General features: G+C 42.4%; 1 protein-coding gene and 1 pseudogene across 1 annotated transcript; one reads left to right on the top strand and one right to left on the bottom strand.

Annotated features, from left to right (window-relative positions):
- Positions 1 to 1,845: 1,845 nt before the first annotated feature.
- Msmp (microseminoprotein, prostate associated) lies at positions 1,846 to 2,780 on the top strand. The gene is made up of 3 exons (XM_021164042.1): positions 1,846 to 1,975; positions 2,170 to 2,278; positions 2,600 to 2,780. The coding sequence occupies exons 1-3, from the start codon at positions 1,846 to 1,848 to the stop codon at positions 2,778 to 2,780; spliced, it is 420 nt and encodes a 139-aa protein (XP_021019701.1).
- Positions 2,781 to 3,225: 445 nt separating this feature from the next.
- Positions 3,226 to 4,328, bottom strand: LOC110297045 (RAB6A-GEF complex partner protein 2 pseudogene; annotated as a pseudogene).
- Positions 4,329 to 22,831: the final 18,503 nt, after the last annotated feature.

The following is a 22,831-nucleotide window of genomic DNA, read 5'->3' as shown; positions in this document are numbered from 1 at the left end:
TATCTAGATATCCATCTGAAAAGAAATCCTGTTTTCTTCCACTCAGTTTTTTTTTTTGGGGGGGGGTGTTTGGGGTGAGACCTGGGACACTGAAATAAGTCAACACTATCACTGAACTACACATCCTCGGCCAAGGCAAAAGGTATCTGAAGGCAGCTAAGGAGTTGGAGGTGTACTGACAGTAGCTGCTGCTGAAGGAAGAGGTGACAGGCGGGAGATGTGTGTGTGTGTGCGCGCGCGCGCCAGGCGTGAGCTGTGTCTGCTGTGGTAGCCGTGACGGGGAGCAAAGCGAGGGGTGAAGGGGACTGCAGGCCTGAACGCAAACCACAACAAATGTCCTAGGAGCAGGAAGGGAAGCACTGGACCGCGGGGCCTCCGAAAGGCAGGAGAACAAAAGAAGTCCAGTTTGACCAGGGTCACAAAGTGGTCACAAAGGCGTCTTGAAGTCCACATGAGGGTATGAGGGGAAAGTCAGAATCCAAGTAAGAGAAAGCAGATGGGGGGGAGATAAGGCATGAGCCTGCTTTCCAAGGTATGGAAGTGGGAAAAGCAGCTTGATCAACATCACCCTTCAACCTAGATGTCAAGGACGAAAACCAAAATGCTCCCAGGACAGCACAGTTCTTAGGAAGCAGCAGGGATACCTTGGAGCATACATGTGAAAGACAGAAGTTGGTCTGGAGAGTCCACAACAGAAGCCTTCAGCTGGGCATGGCTACTTGCTGTTGTCCAGAGAGAAGGACATCATTTCTGTCTTTGTGCTTTAGCCTCAAGCAGTGGTGATTTTCTGAGGGCCATGGGCCAAAGGTGGCGCTAAGAACAGCCCATGTGCTGTCGCCCATGAGCTGGCATTTCTACTCTCAATAGACAGACAAGGAGCAAGGTGGCAGGTGAAGTGACCTGTGCAAGGTCAGACAGCCAGTGAGCAGTCACCATATGAATCCCAGCACTCCTCCGGAGTCTGCAGAAATGCAGACCTTAGAAGGCTTTGTCCCATCATGAGGAAAGAAGGGGCATCTCTGTGAAAGTGGGGTGACTTCTGTTGGGGTATTTGGAGATGCTTCTCCTTAAGGGGGCGGGGCTGAAGCATGGCCAGGAACGGGACACGCTTGCATCTGCTGTCCACTTGGGGTGAAATGCGAAGTTTATCTTTGGGGTGCTTTTGGATGAACCTCCCACCTCACAATGCTGAGGGCTGCCATCTTTCAGATGTCTCAGGGACACCCTGCCCTGGTATCTGAAGGAAACACAGTCTCCATTCCAGATGCCTGCCTGCTCTCCTGGAGACTTTGGCAGTTGCACCCTTGTGCAGCGCCTTGGTTTGGCTGGGGCACAGGATTAGCCATCCCTAGGAAATGCCTCCCTCCGGTCCAGGCAGGGATCCCAGCACACACACCCCTGCTGGTGGTGGAGGGAGGGTTGATGGAATGCTTCCTCTCTGCAGGTCAAGGAGATCTGGGAACCACCTGGGGCCTTCAACCCTCCCTCTCCTGGCTGTGGAAGTGCCCAGTCCAGCACCCCTTCCATGGCCACCTCCCTCCTCCTGGCTGTGTGGGGGCAGGAATCCGCTCTCACAGCTTGTTAAAAGCTGAACCTCTTGTTTTCATGCCCTCACCTCAGGAAACAGAGTTCCAGCCTGTCCAGCTCTCCTCAGCAGGGGGCCAGGGTCCTCACTTTATAAACATTCCCAGCCCATAAGAGCAGAGGGCACTGCCATGGTATGAGACCGGAGCCCAAGGAGAGAGAAACTCAGGAGTCAAGGAGCAAGGCAAGAGCAAGGGGGTAAGAAGACCAGAGGAATCTGAGCCGAAGCCAGGAAGGGTCTGAGAGCGCTGAGCAGCTGAAATGGCCCTAAGGATGCTCTGGGCTGGCCAGGCCAAGGGGATCCTCGGAGGCTGGAGGACCATCTGCTTGGTGGTGTCTCTGTTCCTACAGCACCCGGGAGTTAGCAGCATGTGTTACTTCCAAGCTCAAGGTAAGGTGGACTGATGCTTACGGGAAAGATGAGGGCAGGTATGAAGGTGTAGAGATGCCCAACCCTGTGTTAGAATAGCCATTCCTTCAACCTGTGAATGGGAAGGCTATATGGAAGGTAGTATGCATGGATCCTCTCCCACCCCAGACCAGGAGAGACTGCTGCCAACGCTTTCAATTCTCATCCTTCCCTAGCTCCCTGCCACTATGAGGGTAAATACTTCACTCTGGGTGAATCTTGGCTCCGTAAGGACTGTTTCCATTGTACCTGTCTGCATCCTGTTGGTGTGGGCTGCTGTGGCATGTGAGTAGCCAGGAGTGTCAGAGGGAATGCCTCTGGTGTGCCTAAGGGATGGCCAGGGAGTCCCTAGATTTCTGTGAGGCACGAGTAAACAGAAGGGCCTCACGAGACTGCAGATGTGAAGGCACCAATGAGAGGGGAAGTCGAGGTAGATCTGCAGGAAGTATTCCTGCTGGGAACACTAAAAAATTTCCTTGTGTGGGAGTAAGAGAGCTTAGGTGGGGCGCTGGGGCACCAAGAGGGCATGGGGGGATGGCTGAATGGGAAGCACAGGCTCTAAAGGTGGCTTCTTACTGTCCTGACTCCCAACCTTTGGTTCTCCAGGTCTCAGCATCCTATTGACTTCCCTGCTGAGTGTGAAGTGCTACAGGAGGCAGGAACCTGTCAATTTTCCCTGGTGCAAAAAGCTGACCCTCAGCTGCCCTGCAAAGGGGGAGGGCCCGACTTAGAATGGGGCTCGGCTAACACCCCTGCTCCTGGGGCTTCTGCCCCCCACTCCAGCTAAAGGTTTGCCCATCTGCTGACTGCTCACTGCTGCTGCCACTTCCAGGGAAACCACTAGCAGCTGCCAACTTCTTCCAAAGAAATAAATTAAAGCTACAGCTGAAAGCCCGTTTCTCACTGCCTGTGCTACGGGGCCCCAGGTGGGGAAAGCGGGCCCCCACTGGAGTCCAGGGATTGAGCTCTCAGTTTCTTGGAAAAACTAGTTGCCATGGTGGGCATGTGAGCCAGCTTCAGATAGTTATACTGCTGGTGCTAGGGCCTTGGGCAGCATATGAGACCAGGGTGGGGCTTGTAGGAAGCACTTAGATGGGGAGGTCCCAGCTGAAGGTGTCTACAGGCACCTGTTCAGGCCCTGTTCAGGTCGCAGGCTCAGGCTGCTCCAATGGCGGCAGAAGTACCAATCCTGGTTCTCGGGATGTTACAAATTCAAAATGTAATTGCCACTTCAAGGACAATTATGATTAATGACAGTAGCAAAATTACAGTTATGAAGTATAAACAAAAATAATTTTGTGGTTGAGGGTCAGCACAATATGAGAAACAATGGCAGTGCAGAAGCCAGGGGTAGAGCAAAGAGGGATGGGGAGAGAGAAGCTGGTTCTGGTAGTGTGTAGGCAGGACTCCTGTGTGCCGGGCATGAGTCACATGGGACACTGAAGGGGCAACTCCAGTCCCGCGGCGTCGCTGGTATTCAGGCTGTACCCGTTCTTCAGTCTGCAAGCTTACTGAAAACTGTAGACAAGCTACAGTTCCTTCCCCTAAGTTTAAGGTCCCCACCACGTCTTCGCCGAGTCTGTACACAGATTTGAAGATACCGAACGTCCCGACTTTCCCTCGGCCATAGCTGATATTGTACAGATGGAGGCTGCGGCAGGATGTGGCAGCCATGAGACGCTCCCCAGCTAGCTCAGCCAGCCATGAGTCCTTCTTCCCACTGTCATCCTCCTCTAAGAATGGACTGGATGGCGCTACAGCCTCATCCTGGGGGAAGTGGACATCTTGAAGACCAGTCAGCACGAGATCTCTCAGAGGAACCCGGAGTAAGGTGATGAGTGAGTTCACACGCTGGCAGCCAATGGTCAATTTGTAGACATATTTGACCGACTGACCCCGAAAGGAAGGCGTCCCCTCCGTGAGCAGCACTTCACTGTAGAAGTATGATTTGGACTCTCCAGGGTCTAGCCTCAGGTCACAAAACAGAATTTTGGGTGGAGTAGAAAGGATACACTGGCCCCTCTCACCTCAGTGTGGCAGAAAGACAGTCTGGCTGTCAGGCTGGACGTCCGGCTGACTAGAGTCAGGTGGTGGCAGTGCTACTCGACTCTCGCTGGCATGGAACTGGCAGTGGATCTGGGCATTGGCCCAGGCCAGAGCCTCACTGGATGCAGAAGTGGCGGTCGGGGGCAGGGGATTAGTGACAGTCACCACGCATTCCAGAGCCTCCCCCGCCAGAAACACAGGACTTCTGCTCAGCTCAGCTACCACTTCGATCATGGCAGCTCCGGAACCAAATCCGCCCCTGTGAGACCCGCTCGGAGCTCTGTGGCATCCACGGAGTCTGTCGCACGGCAGAGGCGGGACTTCCTTTGTCACATCTCAGGGTTGAGGCGCCCCTTCCGGTCCGACCTGCGGGGTGCTTACGGCTGGAAAGGGATCGGGTGGTCCGGGGGCTGCGGGTCACCTTCCCAGCGGTGGCACCTGAGCGTGGGCGCGGGGATCCTGGCTGCAGGGACCCGGCACCCAGCCCTGGAGACCCTGGAACCGCAGCCCGGGCGACTCACAACTCTTAATACCAGAAAATAATTGCAACAAAATCAGAGGAAAAAAAAAAAAAAAAAAAAACAAACCTTACCAACCCAAAGAAAGAGATGCATACAAGAAACTTACAGAAAAACTATTAGAGTAAATTAGAAAAGATAATTCTTCCAACACATAACAATCAAAACACAAAATCTACAGAACAAAGAAACAATACTAAAAGCAGCAAGGATAACATACAAAGGCAGACCTATCAGAATTACACCTGCTGTCTCAGCAGAGACTCTCAAAACTAGATAGGCCTGGGCAGATATCTTACAACTTGTAAAGAACCACAGATGCCAACTAGACTACTATACCCAGCAAAACTCTCAATCACCATAGGTGGAGAAAAGAAGATATTTTTAGACAAATCAAAATTTAAACAATATCTATCCACAAATGCAATCCTACAGAAAATACTATAAGGAAAAGTCCAACCTAAAGAGAATAACTACATCCAAGAAAACCCAAGAAATAAATAATTCCATACCAGCAAAAACAAGGGAATCACACACCACAAGACCACCAATCTTAAAATAAGAATTAACAATCACTGGTCATTAATATTTCTCAACAATAATGGACTCAGATCACCAATAAACAGGCACAGGCATACAGAATGGATGCAAAACCAGGATTTATCATTCTACTACATACAAAAATCACACCTTAGCAATAAGGAGAGACATTACCTCAAAGTAAAGGGTTAAAAATGTTTCCAAGCAAAGGAACCCACGAATCTAGCTGGACTATCCATTCTAATATCTACTAAAATAGACTTTCAACCTAAATTAATCAAAAGAGACATGAAAGAACAGTTCATACTCATTGAAAGGAAAATCTCTGAAGATAGTTTCTCAATTTTAAACAACTATGCCCCAAATGCAAGGGCATCCACATTTCTAAAAGAAACATCATGATAGCCTAAATCTCACATAGAACACTACACATTAATTGTGGGAGACTGCAGTACCCTACTCTTACAATAAATAGGTCATCCAGACAAACATTAAATAGAAAAACAATGAAACTAACTGACATTGTGAATCAAATGGATTTAATAGACATCTATGGAATAATTCAGACAAACAGAAAAATATATACTTTCTTTTCAGTAGCTCATGGATCTTTCTCTATAATTGGCCATACAGTTGGTTATAAAACAAGAATCCACAGATACATGACAACTGAAATAATTGTCTTGTATTTTATCAGATAACAATGGATTAAAGGTGAATTTCAAAAATAACACAAATAGTAGAAAGCATAAAATCTCATGGAATCTGAATAACTGTCCACTCAATGAGTTCTTCATCAGGGAAGAAATAAAAAAAAATTAAAAACTCTCTAGAATTCAATGAAAATAAAAGCACAACATCCCCAAATTTATGCGACAAAACAAAAGCAGTGCTAAGAGGAAATTTCATAGCAATAAATGCTCCATAAAGAAATTAGAAAGTTCTCATACCAGCAATAACCAAATTCCACGCTGAAGTCAATCAATTAGAAAAAAAGAAAACAGTACAAAAAATTTAATAAAACAAAGAGCTGGTCCTTTGAGAAAATCAGCAAAATAGATAACCCTTAGCCAAATTAACTAAAAGACAAAGAGACAGTATCCAAATTAACAAAGTCAGAAATGAAAAGGGAGACAAACAATGGACAACAAGGAAATTCACACAATTGTTAGGTCTTACTTCAAAAGCATGTACTCGACAAAATTGGAAAATCTTATAGATATAGATGATTTTATGTAAAGATATCACTTACCAAAATTAAGTCAAGACAAGATAAACTATTTAAACAGCTCTATAACCACTTAGGAAATAGAAGTAGTCATTTAAAGTCTCCCAGATATCCAAGAAAACTTCAGAGATAGACACATGGCAGGTGTCCTCAGCCCTACTTATCCTAATAATGACTATGTATTCAACATAAAAATGAGAGTAGACAAAATTTCCAAGGCGACAGTATCTAAAAATTGATATGAAGTGTCTTGATTCTTTTTGTAGTAAAAATTATCCATATCCCCAATTTACTATATTGCATTGATGACTGTAATTTCAGGATGAATGCTAGATCTCATTTAAAGACAATATTTTCTATCAGCTCTTATACTTATCACATTCTATTCACAGGTCCTTCTGGTTAGACATTAAAACTCCTATGTTACAAACCAGAAATAAAAATTGATATAGTCAATAGTCTAATTATCAAGTTGACAGTCATTCTCAGGTTTAAAAAGCAAAACAAAAAATGGGCTTTAAAGATTATTTGCTTATCTAATAATTTGCAGACATGGGCTGGCAGAGTAACTCCTAATCTCACAGGTGGAACAAGTGAGAAATTAATTCAGTTGTCTTAGAGCTAGAAGTAGCTTCTGTAGGCATAATCTTTTTGTGCACTCTATAAAGGTTATCCTCGAATTATTCAAATGCTGATTTCTCATATCTTGTTTCAATATAGACACATCACTGTAATGCTTATGTCAAGAATTCATGTCTCAAGTTGTGATTCTCACCATTTCTTCTCTGTCTTGGCAGTAAATGTTGATCACACAATGGCTGGGCACAGGAGAGGATAGTGCAGGACTCCACCAGCCAGGGAAAGGGAAAGAGAGCAGGAGGTGGAGTTAGAACCCAAGGAAAGGGCCTGGAGAGCAGATTGGCTACAGAGAGGAGGAATGAGTACTTAAGAGTTCAAACTGGAAAAGAGAACTCCAAATTGCAAGTATCTGGGATCATAGATGGGAGGTAGTCAGATTATCTTAGGGGTTAATATAAATCATTTTACTGCCCAAATATTGACTTGAAACCTTAAATTAAGTCTTGGTCTTTCTATGGTGTTATTGGGAACTAGCTAGGATAAAGAAATACAGCTGCCATATTAATTCACTCTTTTCAGTTGTAATAAAAGTATCATTGACAGATGTAGCTGGGGCTTGGCCATCACTCATGTGCCCTGACATGTGGTCTTACACAGCTGGGCTTCTATCATTCTGAGTTACCTATTAAAAGTTCACGAATCAATTCCCAGAATAATAGTGGTGCCAAAAGCAAGCCTTTCCTCAGGAAAAAGTCACAGTAGTATGAATTTTCTTGCCTAGTGGATTCCTTTGCATTCTCCTGTTCTCATGGGTCCCACCCCCATTGGTCATTGTTCACCAGTGTTCTCGGGGTGCAGAGGAGCTGGGTAGCAGAATCTTGGGTGGTGGTAAATAAGATAGGTAGGAAAGACCCAGAAGATTGTTTTACAGGACAACTCACTTATTGATATAGTGAGCTAGAATATATACCTTGAGTCATGGAGAAGTTAGAGGAAAAGAGACAAGGGAGGAAGCAGTGCAGCAGGAGGAAGAGCATTCCAAGTGTATCAGTTAGATTAGCAGAATGCCAGTTACATGATGTCTGAGACACCAGTTCTCTGGCTAGGAAACCAAATGAGAGAGAGAGAGAGACTTGAGAAGAGCACATGTGTTATGTGTTTGCCACCAGGTAACGGATATCCTTCTAGGTGATCTGTTCCTTGGTCACAAATGTTTCCTTCTGGGTCCCCCCTTCTTTTCCTTTTCAGTGATAGGGAGGTCATCTTCTTGGTGGGTGGGGAAATGTTGGATATTTTGTGCCAGTTTTCAGATAGGCCAAAATTGACCCTATGGAAATACACAAAAACAAAACCACTTCCTATCACAAGGAAGGGGTCAGATCCATTCCAGATCTTGTTTAGAGGGTACTACCATCTCACCAATAAGAGGGGCAGGTCAAGTGTGGCATATGCCATTGAAAAATAATTTGGGGAGTGTGTGTGTGTGTGTGTGTGTGTGTGTAGTGTACTGCTATTTTGTTCACTGTACTTTAGGTGGATAAGAGGTTGCATCTTGCCTTTTTAGCTGTGTTTTGAGGGTTTGCTGTGCCCTTTTCAGTATACCTCTTCCTTGAGGATTTTAAGGGATCACTATATGGTGAGTAATTTTCCCTGTAGAGTAGAATGTTTTTTAAAATAAATGCTGGCAAAGGCAGGGCAATTATCAATCAGTCTTGATTGGTTGTGCAAGGCCCATAACAACAAAAAAGGAGAGCTTGTGGGATGTAAGCTTTCTGTTTGCTTCTCTCTCTCTCTCTCTCTCTCTCTCTCTCTCTCTCTGCTTTCTCCCATACAGGCATAGGCCCTTAAGTCATGGGAGTAAGTGTCTACTGTAACATAAACATATTGTGTCACCCAAATTGGAGTATGTGGATGACGTCAGTATGCCACAGGGTGCTTGTTTTGAGGACTAGGGGTTAACTCACTATTTTTTTTTTTATTGCAGGTATGGTAATTAGTAAAGCACATGAACTGCAAGGTTTTATGATCTAGTATAGTTGATTTGATGAAATACAACATGGTCAGCCAAAGATTTTCCCTTAGATATAGGGCCAGGTAGGAAGATATGAGATTGAATGTGTTGGCAAGAGGAACGGTAACTGGAAACTCTCATGAGCATGTGAGAGCAGGAATTTTTATCTAACTGCACAAATGCTATGCACTCTCCAGTGAAGTTTACTTGGCAGGCCAAGAGGCCTGGGAGCACTCACGAGGCAAAGAGTTTCACGGAAACTCACCTCCTGGAACTTTGGCGTTCTCATAACCTGTATACTCATACCCTATCCCCGAGTTAGTCTGGTATATGGATCCACGTGCTCTCTTTTAGTATTAGTTTATTATAAGTGCCTTTTAAGATTGAATTCTGACATAGCTAAGCCTCCACCAGTGTTCCAATGTCCTAGAAAATGCTTGAAGCCAAGGTGCTTGGAAGAGACAGTGAAACTAATTAGGCATTACAAAGAATGGAGCTGGAATAGCTCAGGGCTGTCTGCAGAGTGTTTACTTAGGACAGTAGCCAGTCTCACCCAAACAAGGGAATTCACTATGGCCTAGCTAATAGGTGGGTTTACCATGTAAGAGTTAGGGAATCCCACTGAGATAGAAATCTTCACTACAGCCAGGTATAGCAGGCTACATTGCATATTAGAAGCAAGTTGGTGAATTCTTCTGGCAAATGGAGATTCTCCGCAGATACTTAAAAGAACAGCCAAGTTACACTCATATAAGAATTTATCAGGGCCTAGGAAATAGGGGGGGTTGTGGTATTGCATTATTCATGAGAAGTTCTGCTAGAGCAGACCCCCCCCCCCTGGTGCTAGCTTTCACAAGGCTCAAAGGAGTAGCACAAATTGTGACTAGGGTGTGAAATCATTAGCTGTCATTAAGCTGACCCTACGCAGGACTGCTTTATCTTTACTGTAAACATTTACCTGGTTCCTGTAAGTCCTTTTGAAGTCATTCCTTTGTTTTGTGTCAGGTAACTTCAATGTACTTTGTCTGCTGTGACATCCTCGCCCCTTTATTTTCTATATTATATAAGACTGGCGTTCACTTTGTGACAATACATTCAGATTCTACAAAATCTCCTGTGTTGATCTGTCTGTCATTCACTGACTCCTTGCCCATCTGCACCCAGAGACCCGTCCTACGCAGACAAGGGACCCAAGAGGGTCTGTGGCAGACAAAGGATCTAGTGAGCCACAGAAGTAGGTTAACAGCATACATGCTGTCAGCAAATAAGTTGTAAGGGCTGTCTTCCTCCTTAAGAGCCTGAAGTCTTCCTGGAAATGAATAGTTGGGAGTCGATTTCTGGACTGGAAAAGTATGACTGCACAAGGGACCTTAGGAATTGGTTTTCATGAACAGGTGTGTATGTCAGAGGTGGGGGCAGCCATGTCAAGAGTGCCAGAGCAGGGCCCAGTTCTCATTGAGATAATTTTTATCAATTTGTCCAGAAACCCCCAGTAGGATGATGGTAAATTAAGAGTAATTTTAAAGTAACCATTGGATATCTGAGAGAGAGAGAGAGAGAGAGAGAGAGAGAGAGAGAGAGAGAGAGAGAGAGAGGGAGAGGTAAGTCATCCAAGGATATCTGGTTCTCTGCCAATTTTATTTAAGGCCCTGTCTTTTCCTTGCTTTATTATAGATGATACGGCATCAACCTCTGTTAGGAGTCTGGTAGCACAGTCAATAAGAGTGTGTAGCCGACAACCCTCTTCCGGTCAGAAAAGCACCGGGGCAGCTGGGGCGCAGGGTCTGCTGACACTCGCCAGCTACCCACAACACCCACCACAGGATCTTAAGACTTCTGGTGAGTGGAGCACAGCTTCTGCTCCAATCCAATTGCGCGGGACCTAAGACTGCATTAGTTAGGGAAGCAGAAACCGGCCTGAGTAGGACCACAGGCCTCATCCAGCTGGATCAGCGCCAGGGTAGCGGGAGCGCAGGGTTGCCTGACACCCGCCAGCTACCCACGACCCCCGCCGCAGGATTTTGGGACTGCTGGTGAGTGGAACACAGCTTCTGCTCCAATCCAATTGCGCGGGACCTGAGACTGCATTAGTTAGGGAAGCAGAAACCGGCCTGAGTAGGGCCACAGGCCTCATCCGGCCGGATCAGCGCCGGGGTAGCAGGAGCGCAGGGTTGCCTGACACCCGCCAGCTACCCACGACCCCCGCCTCAGGATTTTGGGACTGCTGGTGAGTGGAACACAGCTTCTGCTCCAGTCCAATCACGCGGGACCTGAGACTGCTCTGGTTGGGGAGAGAGAAATCCGGCCTACATAGGGCCACAACCCTCTTCCTGTCAGAAAAGCACCGGGGCAGCTGGGGCGCAGGGTCGGCTGACACTCACCAGCTACCCACAACACCGACCACAGGATCTTAAGACTTCTGGAGAGTGGAACACAGCTTCTGCTCCAATCCAATTGCGCGTGGGACCAGAGACTGCATTAGTTAGGGAAGCAGAAAAACGGCCTGAGTAGGACCACAGGCCTCTTCCGGCTGGACGAGCACCGGGGTACCATCAGCTACCCACGACCCCCGCCGCAGGATTTAGAGACTGCTGGTGAGTGGAACACAGCTTCTGCTCCAATCTTTAAACAGTGACAACGATAACAACTAACCCCAGAGATTACCAGATGGCGAAAGGTAAACGTAATAATCTTACTAACAGAAACCAAGACCACTCACCATCATCAGAACCCAGCACCCCCACTTCGCCCAGTCCAGGGCACCCAAACACACCGGAAAAGCTAGACACGGATTTAAAAGCATATCTCCTGATGATGATAGAGGACTTCAAGAAGGACTTTAATAACACACTTAAAGAAATGCAGGAGAACACTGCTAAACAGGCAGAAGACAATAAAGAGGAAGCACAAAAATCCCTTAAAGAATTGCAGGAGAACACTGCTAAAGAGTTACAAATCCTTAAAGAAAAACACGATAACATAATCAAACAGGTAGAAGTCCTTACAGAAAAACAGGAAAACACATCCAAACAGATGATGGAAATGAACAAAACCATACTAGACCTAAAAAGGGAAGTAGACACAATAAAGAAAACCCAAAATGAGGCAACACTGGAGATAGAAACCCTAGGAAAGAAATCTGGAACCATAGATACGAGCATCAGCAACAGAATACAAGAGATGGAAGAGAGAATCTCAGGTGCAGAAGATTCCATAGAGAACATCGGCACAACAATCAAGGAAAATGTAAAATGCAAAAAGATCCTAACTCAAAACATCCAAGAAATACAGGACACAATGAGAAGACCAAACCTACGGATAATAGGAGTGGATGAGAATGAAGATTTTCAACTCAAAGGACCAGCAAACATCTTCAACAAAATTATAGAAGAAAACTTCCCAAATCTAAAGAAAGAGATGCCCATGAACATACAAGAAGCCTACAGAACTCCAAATAGACTGGACCAGAAAAGAAATACCTCCCGACACATAATAATCAGAGCAACAAATGCTCTAAATAAAGATAGAATACTAAAAGCAGTAAAAGAAAAAGGCCAAGTAACATATAAAGGCAAGCCTATCAGAATTACACCATATTTTTCACCAGAGACTATGAAAGCCAGAAGATCCTGGACGGATGTTATACAGACACTAAAAGAACACAAATTCCAGCCCAGGATACTATACCCAGCCAAACACTCAATTAACATAGATGGAGAAACCAAAGTATTCCACGACAAAACCAAATTCACACATTATCTCTCCACGAATCCAGCCCTTCAAAGGATAATAACAGAAAAAATCCAATACAAGGACAGGAACCACGCCCTAGAAACAACAAGAAGGTAATCCCTCAACAAACCTAAAAGAAGACAGCCACAAGAACAAAATGCCAACTTTAACAACAAAAATAACAGGAAACAACAATTACTTTTCCTTAATATCTCTTTATATCAATGGACTCAACTCCCCGATAAAAAGACATAGACTAACAAACTGGCTACACAAACAAGACCCAACATTTTGCTGCTTACAGGAAACTCATCTCAGAGAAAAGGATAGACACTACCTCAGAATGAAAGGCTGGAAAACAATTTTCCAAGCAAATGGCATGAAGAAACAAGCTGGAGTAGCCATTCTAATATCTGATAAGATTGACTTCCAACCCAAAGTCATTAAAAAAGACAGGGAGGGACACTTCATACTCATCAAAGGTAAAATCCTCCAAGAGAAACTATCAATCCTGAATATCTATGCTCCAAATACAAAGGCAGCCACATTCATTAAAGAAACTTTAGTAAAGCTCAAAGCACACATTGCACCTCATACAATAATAGTGGGAGACTTCAACACACCACTTTCACCAATGGACAGATCATGGAAACAGAAACTAAACAGGGACACAGTGAAACTAAGAGAAATTATGAATCAAATGGATCTGGCAGATATCTACAGAACATTCTATCCTAAAACAAAAGGATATACCTTCTTCTCAGCACCTCATGGTACCTTCTCCAAAATTGACCACATAATTGGTCACAAAGCAGGCCTCAACAGATATAAAAATATTGAAATTGTCCCATGCATCCTATCAGATCACCATGGACTAAGACTGATCTTCAATAACAAAATAAATAATAGAAAGCCAACCTTCACGTGGAAACTGAACAACACTCTTCTCAATGATACCTTGGTCAAGGAAGGAATAAAGAAAGAAATTAAGGACTTTTTAGAGTTCAATGAAAATGAAGCCACAACATACCCAAACTTATGGGACGCAATGAAAGCATTTCTAAGAGGAAAACTCATAGCTCTGAGTGCCTCCAAAAGGAAACTAGAGAGAGCACACATTAGCAGCTTGACAACACACCTAAAAGCACTAGAACAAAAGGAAGCAAATTCACCCAAGAAGAGTAGACAGCAGGAAATAATCAAACTCAGGGGTGAAATCAACCAAGTGGAAACAAGAAAAACTATTCAAAGAATCAACCAATCAAGGAGCTGGTTCTTTGAGAAAATCAACAAGATAGATAAACCCTTAGCCAGACTCACTAGAGGGCACAGGGAAAGCATCCTAATTAACAAAATCAGAAATGAAAAAGGAGACATAACAACAGATCCTGAAGACATCCAAAACACCATCAGATCCTTCTACCAAGGGCTATACTCAACAAAACTGGAGAACCTGGATGAAATGGAGAAGTTTCTAGACAGATACCAGGTACCAAAGTTGAATCAAGATCAGGTTAATGATCTAAACAGCCCTATATCCCCCAAAGAAATAGAAGCAGTCATTAATAGTCTCCCAACTAAAAAAAGCCCAGGACCAGATGGGTTTAGGGCAGAGTTCTATCAGACCTTCAAAGAAGATCTAATCCCATTTCTTCACAAACTATTCCACAAAATAGAAACAGAAGGTACTCTACCCAACTCATTCTATGAAGCCACAATTACTCTGATACCTAAACCACAAAAAGACCCAACAAAGATAGAAAACTTCAGACCAATATCCCTTATGAATATTGATGCAAAAATCCTCAATAAAGTTCTTGCTAACCGAATCCAAGAACACATCAAAACAATCATCCATCCTGACCAAGTAGGTTTCATCCCAGGGATGCAGGGATGGTTCAATATACGGAAATCCATCAACGTAATCCAGTATATAAACAAACTCAAAGACAAAAACCACATGGTCATCTCCTTAGATGCGGAAAAAGCATTTGACAAGATCCAACACCCATTCATGATAAAAGTCTTGGAAAGATCAGGAATTCAAGGCCCATACCTAAACATGATAAAAGCAATCTACAGCAAACCAGTAGCCAACATCAAAGTAAATGGTGAGAAGCTTGAAGCAATCCCTCTAAAATCAGGGACTAGACAAGGCTGTCCACTTTCTCCATACCTATTCAACATTGTACTTGAAGTCCTAGCCAGAGCAATTCGACAACAAAAAGAGATCAAAGGGATACAAATTGGAAAAGATGAAGTCAAAATATCACTTTTTGCAGATGATATGATAGTATATATAAGTGACCCTAAAAATTCCACCAGAGAACTCCTAAACCTGATAAACAGCTTCGGTGAAGTAGCTGGATATAAAATTAACTCAAACAAATCAATGGCCTGTCTCTACACAAAGAATAAACAGGCTGAGAAAGAAATTAGGGAAACAACACCCTTCTCAATAGTCACAAATAATATAAAATATCTTGGCATGACTCTAACTAAGGAAGTGAAAGATCTGTATAATAAAAACTTCAAGTCTCTGAAGAAAGAAATTATAGAAGATCTCAGAAGATGGAAAGATCTCCCATGCTCATGGATTGGCAGGATCAACATTGTAAAAATGGCTATCTTGCCAAAAGCAATCTACAGATTCAATGCAATCCCCATCAAAATTCCAAATCAATTCTTCAACGAATTAGAAAGTGCAATCTGCAAATTCATCTGGAATAACAAAAAACCTAGGATAGCAAAAACTCTTCTCAAGGATAAAAGAACCTCTGGTGGAATCACCATGCCTGACCTAAAGCTCTACTACAGAGCAATTGTGATAAAAACTGCATGGTACCGGTATAGTGACAGACAAATAGACCAATGGAATAGAATTGAAGTCCCAGAAATGAACCCACACACCTATGGTCACTTGATCTTCGACAACGGAGCTAAAAACATCCAGTGGAAGAAAGACAGCATTTTCAACAAATGGTGCTGGCACAACTGGTTGTTAACATGTAGAAGAATGCGAATCGATCCATTCCTATCTGCTTGTACTAAGGTCAATCTAAGTGGATCAAGGAACTTCACATAAAACCAGAGACACTGAAACTTATAGAGGAGAAAGTGGGGAAAAGCCTTGAAGATATGGGCACAGGGGAAAAATTCTTGAATAGAACAGTAATGGCTTGTGCTGTAAGATCAAGAATTGACAAGTGGGACCTCATGAAACTACAAAGCTTCTGCAAGGCTAAAGACACCATCAATAAGACAAAAAAACCACCAACAGATTGGGAAAGGATCTTCACCTATCCTAAATCAGACAGGGGACTAATATCCAATATATATAAAGAACTCAAGAAGGTGGACTCCAGAAAGTCAAATAACCCCATTACAAAATGGGCCTCAGAACTGAACAAAGAATTCTCACCTGAGGAATACCGAATGGCAGAGAAGCACCTGAAAAAATGTTCAACATCCTTAATCATCAGGGAAATGCAAATCAAAACAACCCTGAGATTCCACCTCACACCAGTCAGAATGGCTAAGATCAAAAATTCAGGTGACAGCAGATGCTGGCGAGGATGTGGAGAAAGAGGAACACTCCTCCATTGTTGGTGGGATTGCAAGCTTGTACAACCACTCTGGAAATCAGTCTGGTGGTTCCTTAGAAAATTGGACATAGTACTACCGGAGGATCCAGCAATACCTCTCCTGGGCATATATCCAGAAGATGTCCCAACCGGTAAAAAGGACACATGCTCCACTATGTTCATAGCACCCCTATTTATAATAGCCAGAAGCTGGAAAGAACCCAGATGTCCCTCAACAGAGGAATGGATACAGAAAATGTGGTACATTTACACAATGGAGTACTACTCAGCTATTAAAAAGAATGAATTTATGAAATTCCTAGCCAAATGGATGGACCTGGAGGGCATCATCTTGAGTGAAGTAACACAATCACAAAAGAACTCACACAATATGTATTCATTGATAAGTGGATATTAGCCCAAAACTTAGGATACCCAAGATATAAGATACAATTTGATAAACGCATGAAACTCAAGAAGAATGAAGACCAAAGTGTGGACACTGTGCACCTTCTTAGAATTGGGAACAAAACACCCAGGGAAGGAGTTACAGAGACAAAGTTCGTAGCTGTGATGAAAGGATGGACCATTTAGAGACTGCTGTATCCAGGGATCCGTCCCATAATCAGCTTCTAAACGCTGACACCATTGCATACACTAGCAAGATTTTGCTGAAAGGACCCAAATATAGCTGTCTCTTGTGAGACGATGCCGGGGCCTAGCAAACACAGGAGTGGATGTTCACAGTCAGCTATTGGATGTATCACAGGGCTCCCAATGGAGAAGCTAGAGAAAGTACCCAAGGAGCTAAAGGGATCTGCAACCCTATTGTTGGAACAACATGATGTACTAACCAGAACCCTGGAGCTCTTCTCTCTAGCTGCATATGTATCGAAAGATGGCCTACTCGGCCATCAATGGAAAGAGAGGCCCATTGGACTTGCAAACTTTATATGCCCCAATATAGGGGAATGCCAGGGCCAAAAGAATGGGAATGGGTGGGTAGGGAAGTGGGGGGCGCTATGGGGGACTTTTGGGATAGTATTGGAAATGTAATTGAGGAAAATATGTAATAAAAATATTAAAAAAAAAAAAAAGAGTGTGTAGCCATTCCAAAACTTGCTGTGGTTTATATAGGGTCCATATGAGGTTAGAGTGAGGGTTGAATATGAGGAGCTGGTAAGGTTTGTCTGGTGTATATTGGGCCCAGGACATGCCCTGGAGTGACTCATTAATCTTGCAATGGTCTTGTTTGGCCTTGGAGGTGAGTGTTCCTGGGCAAGAAGGAATTTTATTTACTTTTAAGAGGTTATAAAGAGGCTATAGGGTTTTTGTAGAGATTGGCAGATGTGGTCAGAAATAGTTAAGGTTTCCCAATAAACTCTGGAGGTTATTAAGATTGAGTATCTAGGGTAATATTAGGGCAAGCTTATGAAGACTTCTGAGGTTAGGGAAATTTTGTTCCAAAGGTGACTGGGGTGGGGTGAATTGTATGCTATTTTGGGGCTGTTATGATTCCTATTCTTGTTAGAGTGGTATCTGTAAATCTTTGAGATCATGAGGTGAAGTTTTTTGATTTCCCTGAGCCAAGATATCATCCATGTAATTATAAATGTGTATTCTCTTATTAAAATATGGTTTCAGGGTAACAACAACTATTTCCTGGCATATATTGGGGCTGTTGACCATCCATTGGGGTAGAATTCTCTATTCATATCTGGAGGCTGGCCCAGAATTCTACTTTTGGGGGAATCAAAGGTGAAAGGTTGACAATGTTTGGGAGTAGGGGGATAAAGAAAAAATAATCTTTAATATCAATAGAAAATAGTGAAGTATTGGCTGGAATTGTGGAGACAAGAGGACTGCCCTTCTGTTGAAATCTCTAGATGTGTATGGTCTTTTTAATGGCACATGGGTCTTATAATAGCCACCATCCTCAGAATTCTTTTTAATTGCAAAGATAGGATTATTCCATGGGTTGTGGTAGAGGTGGACATGTTGGAGGTATGAACAGCTCCAGAAGACTCTTTCAGAAGAGAGCTTAGTTGTTAAAATAGCAAACTAGATTGTATAGCTTGAGTTAGGGGTAAGGGCAGGAAAAGGGACAAGGGAGGATGCTCTTCCTGGGGGCAGGGTCCTTCCAAGCTTATCACCTAGATTAGCAGACTATCAGACACCTGATTTCTGAGAAGCCAATTCTCTGTCTGGGAAACAAAAGCCTAATTGGTTCTATCATGACATGGCTTTTGTCTTTATGAAGTTCAATAGGCCCAATCCAGATTTGGATAGGGGGAGCACCCTCTCTGCTGCTATGCTTTGAGGGATTTCTGGGCTACAAGCAATGTTCTACCATCTGTATCTCTATTGGTAACTCAGAGAATGACTCTCATACTCAGACTATTTAAGCATGAATCTGAAGTGGTGAAGAGAGAAAGCCTGGAAAACTACCCTGTAGAGTGATAATATAGTGACAAATGTAAGGAGTATTTGTCTCTAGTCCCCATTTCAGCTATTTCCTCTTTTGTACTGCCCTCTTCTTTACATTTTTTGGACTAAGCGTGGGCCATCTCTCCCTACCAGATCAAAGATTACCTTATAAGTAATTATCCAATGAAATATTCCTTCTACTATACACAAACCTGCTGCCTCTGTAATTATAACCCTGCCACCTTATTCTAGGATTTTCTGGTCACAAATAAGTAGAAAGAACTCCTTTCCAAAGAGAGAAATAAAATGTATAAACACGGCTGCAAAACTTCCATGTAAAAACATAGAAAGGCAAGGTAGTGGGTAGGAATAAGGCCCATGAGACAATTCCTGGGTTCTAAACCTGTAAAAGAAATACTGTGAGAAAAACTAAAGATGGAATGATTGGCAAATGATTTTGGAAAACTGCATCACAGCCAGCTCTAGTTTGAAAATAAGAAGACCCTCAAAGGGTCTGAGATATGACTTTTGTCTTCATCTCTTCTAGGAACACTATATTTTTCAAATGGGGTTTAATATCACTAAACCCAAAGGTATCTGCCCTAATGGTGCGGCAGTGGTACGTATCACAGAAGACTGGTATTACACTTGTTGTACTATGCTCATGTAGTAATGGAGGCCTCTTGTGTGTCTTTAAAAACCAATGTATTTTTTCTAAGTAAAATCGACTGGAATGATCATTACAGCCTGTTAAATAAATCACGTACAAGGATCTCCATGTGTTATTTTGCCTGGCTTCCAAAAATCCATCCTCAATATCAGCAAAGTGCCCCAAAATTTTTACATTATTCTTTTAAAGAGCCAGTGCTGAGATTTTATGCAATTTTACTAGCCATACAAAAGGAAGGTAGGGATGAGGAGTTAACTCAGTGTATACAGATCTTACTGTACAGGTGTGAAGACCTGAGATTGAATCCCAAGAACCCACATAAAGGCAGAAATAGGAGCACACACTTGTAATCCCAGTGTTTCTACAGTGAGATAGAAGACAGATATAAAATTGCCTTTGCAGAGGCAATTGGTCAAGCTCTCTAGGTGTATGCAGGAGGAACAAGTTTAGATGCTCTCTAAACTGGGTGGAAGACATGAAGCAACACTTGATATTGTACTTTGATCTTCCTGAGTGAGCTATTGCATATATACCCTCACATTCATCCATGCACACAAATCATACAAATGTACAACAACAACTTTTAAAGAAAAGAAGAAACAAGAAAGAAAAGAGTTATTCTCAGAGTGGAAATGTCACCAATCTGGTAGGCCAACTACTCAGGACAAATAAGAGCAAGAGGCAGGGCTGGAAGCCAAGCTGGATATTGCTTTGGCTTTCTTTATAAAATTTTCTTTCAATAGCTGTGTGGCTTGGTATTAGCACACAATTTTAATCCCTTTGGCTGAATACAGACATGCCTTTAGTGTGTACTAAGGGCTTCTAAAATTAATCCCAAACGATGAAGGTAAAATTAGTGTGTAGAAGGAAGTAAAGCACCCATGTTTGAAAGTGATCTCCATGCTCCACTATGTTCATAGCAGCCTTATTTATAATAGCCAGAAGCTGGAAAGAACCCAGATGCCCCTCAATAGAGGAATGGATACAGAAATTGTGGTACATTTACACAATGGAGTACTACTCAGCTATTAAAAGGAATGAATTTATGAAATTCCTAGGCAAATGGATGGACCTGGAGGGCATCATCCTGAGTGAGGTAACACAATCACAAAGGAACTCACACAATATGTAACAGCCCAAAGTTACTAAAAAAGACAAGGAGGGGAACTTCATACTCATCAAAGGTAAAATCTTCAAAGATGAACTCTCAATTCTAAATATCTATACCCCAAATGCAAGGGCATCCACATTCATTAAAGAAACTTCAGTAAAGCTCAAAGTACACATTGCACCACACACATTAATAGTGGGAGACTTTAACATCCCACTCTCATGAATGGACAGATCCTGGAAACATAAACTAAACAAAGACACAGTGAAACTAACAGAAATTATTAAACAAATGGATTTAACAGATATCTACAGAATATTTTACCCTAAAACAAAAGGATGTACTTTTTTCTCAGCACCTCATGGCACCTTCTCCAAAATTGACCTTATAATTGGTCACAAAACAGGCCTTAACAGATAAAAAAATACTGAAATTATCCAGTGCATCCTATCACATCACCATTGACTAAGGCTGATCTTCAATAACAATGTAAATAATAGAAAGCCAACATTGACGTGGAAATTGAACAACACTCTACTCAATGATAACTTGGTCAAGGATGAAATAAAGAAAGAAATTACAGACTTTTTAGAGTTTAATGAAAATGAAACCACACCATACTCAAACTCATGGGACACAATAAAAGCAGTCCTAAAAGGAAAACTCATAGCTCTAAGTGCCCCCAGAAAGAAATTAGAGAGAACACACACTAGCAGCTTGACAGCACACCTAAAAGCTCTAGAACAAAAGGAAGAAAATTCACCCAAAAGGAATAGACAGCAGGAAATAATCAAACTCAGAGCGGAAATCAACTAAGTACAAACAAAAAGAACTATAGAAAGAGTCAACCAATCCAAGAGCTGTTTTTTTTTTTTTTTTTTTTTTTTTTTTAGAAAATCAACAAGATAGATAAACCTTTAGCCAGGGTAACAAGAGGGCAAAGGGACAGTATACTAATGAACAAAGTAAGAAATGAAAAGGGAGACATAACAACAGAACCTGAGGAAATCCAAACCATCATTTGATCCTACTACAAAAGGCTATATTACAAAACAGGAAATCCTGGATGAAATGGACAAATTTCTAGACAGATACCAGGTACCAAACTTAAATCAGGATCAGATTAATGACCTAACCAGTCCCATATCCCCTACAGAAATAGAAGCAGTCATTAATAGTCTTCCAACCAAAGAAAGCCTAGGACCAGATGGGTTTAGTGCAGAGTAATATCATATCTTCAAAGAAGACCTAATTCCAATTCTCCTCAAACAATACCACAAAACAGAAACAGAAGGTACTCTACCCAATTCATTCTATGAAGTCACACTTACTCTGATACCTAAACCACACAAAAACAAAACAAAGAAAGAGAACTTCAGACCAATTTCACTTATGAATATCGATGCAAAAATACTCAATAAAATTCTCACTAGCCGAATCCAAGAACACATCAAAAGGATCATCCATCATGATCAAGTAGGCTTCATCCCAGGGATGCAGGGATGGTTTAATATATGGAAATCATCAATATAATCAACTATATACATAAAGTAAAAGACAAATCCCACATGGTCATCTCATTAGATGCTGAGAAAGCATTTGACAAATCCAACACACATTCATGATAAAAGTCTTGGAAAAATCAATAATTCGAGGCCCATACCTAAACATAATAAAAGCAATATAGAGCAAAACAGTAGCCAACATCAAACTAAATGGAGAAAAACTTAAAGCAATTCCAGTAAAATCAGTGACTAGACAAGGCTGCCCACTTTCTACCTACATGTTCAATATAGTACTTGAAGTTGAAGCCAGAGCAATTGGAAAATAAAAGGAGATCAGGGATACAAATTGGAAAGGAAGAAGTCAAAATATCACTATTTGCAAATGATATGATAGTATATATAAGTGACCCTAAATATTTCACCAGAGAACTCCTAAACCTGATAAACAGCTTTGGTGAAGTAGCTGGATATAAAATTAACTCAAACAAGTCAATGGCCTTTCTCTACACAAAGAATAAACAGGCTGAGAAAGAAATTAGGGAAACAACACCCTTCTCAATAGTCACAAATAATATAAAATATCTTGGCGTGAATCTAACTAAGGAAGTGAAAGATCTGTATAATAAAAACTTCAAGTCTCTGAAGAAATAAATTAAAGAAGATCTCAGAAGATGGAAAGATCTCCCATGCTCATGGATTGGCAGGATCAACATTGTAAAGATGGCTATCTTGCCAAAAGCAATCTACAGATTCAATGCAATCCCCATCAAAATTCTAAGTCAGTTCTTCAACAAATTAGAAAGAGCAATCTGCAAATTCATCTGGAATAACAAAAAACCTAGGATAGCAAAAACTCTTCTCAAGGATAAAAGAACCTCTGGTGGGAT

The sequence above is a fragment of the Mus caroli genome, unplaced genomic scaffold (assembly GCF_978045245.1).
Source record: "Mus caroli unplaced genomic scaffold, Mus_caroli_1 scaffold_7, whole genome shotgun sequence".
NCBI classification, from domain to species: domain Eukaryota; kingdom Metazoa; phylum Chordata; class Mammalia; order Rodentia; family Muridae; genus Mus; species Mus caroli.
The sequence above is the reverse complement of the archived record's forward strand: the minus strand, read 5'-3'. Positions and strand labels throughout refer to the sequence as shown.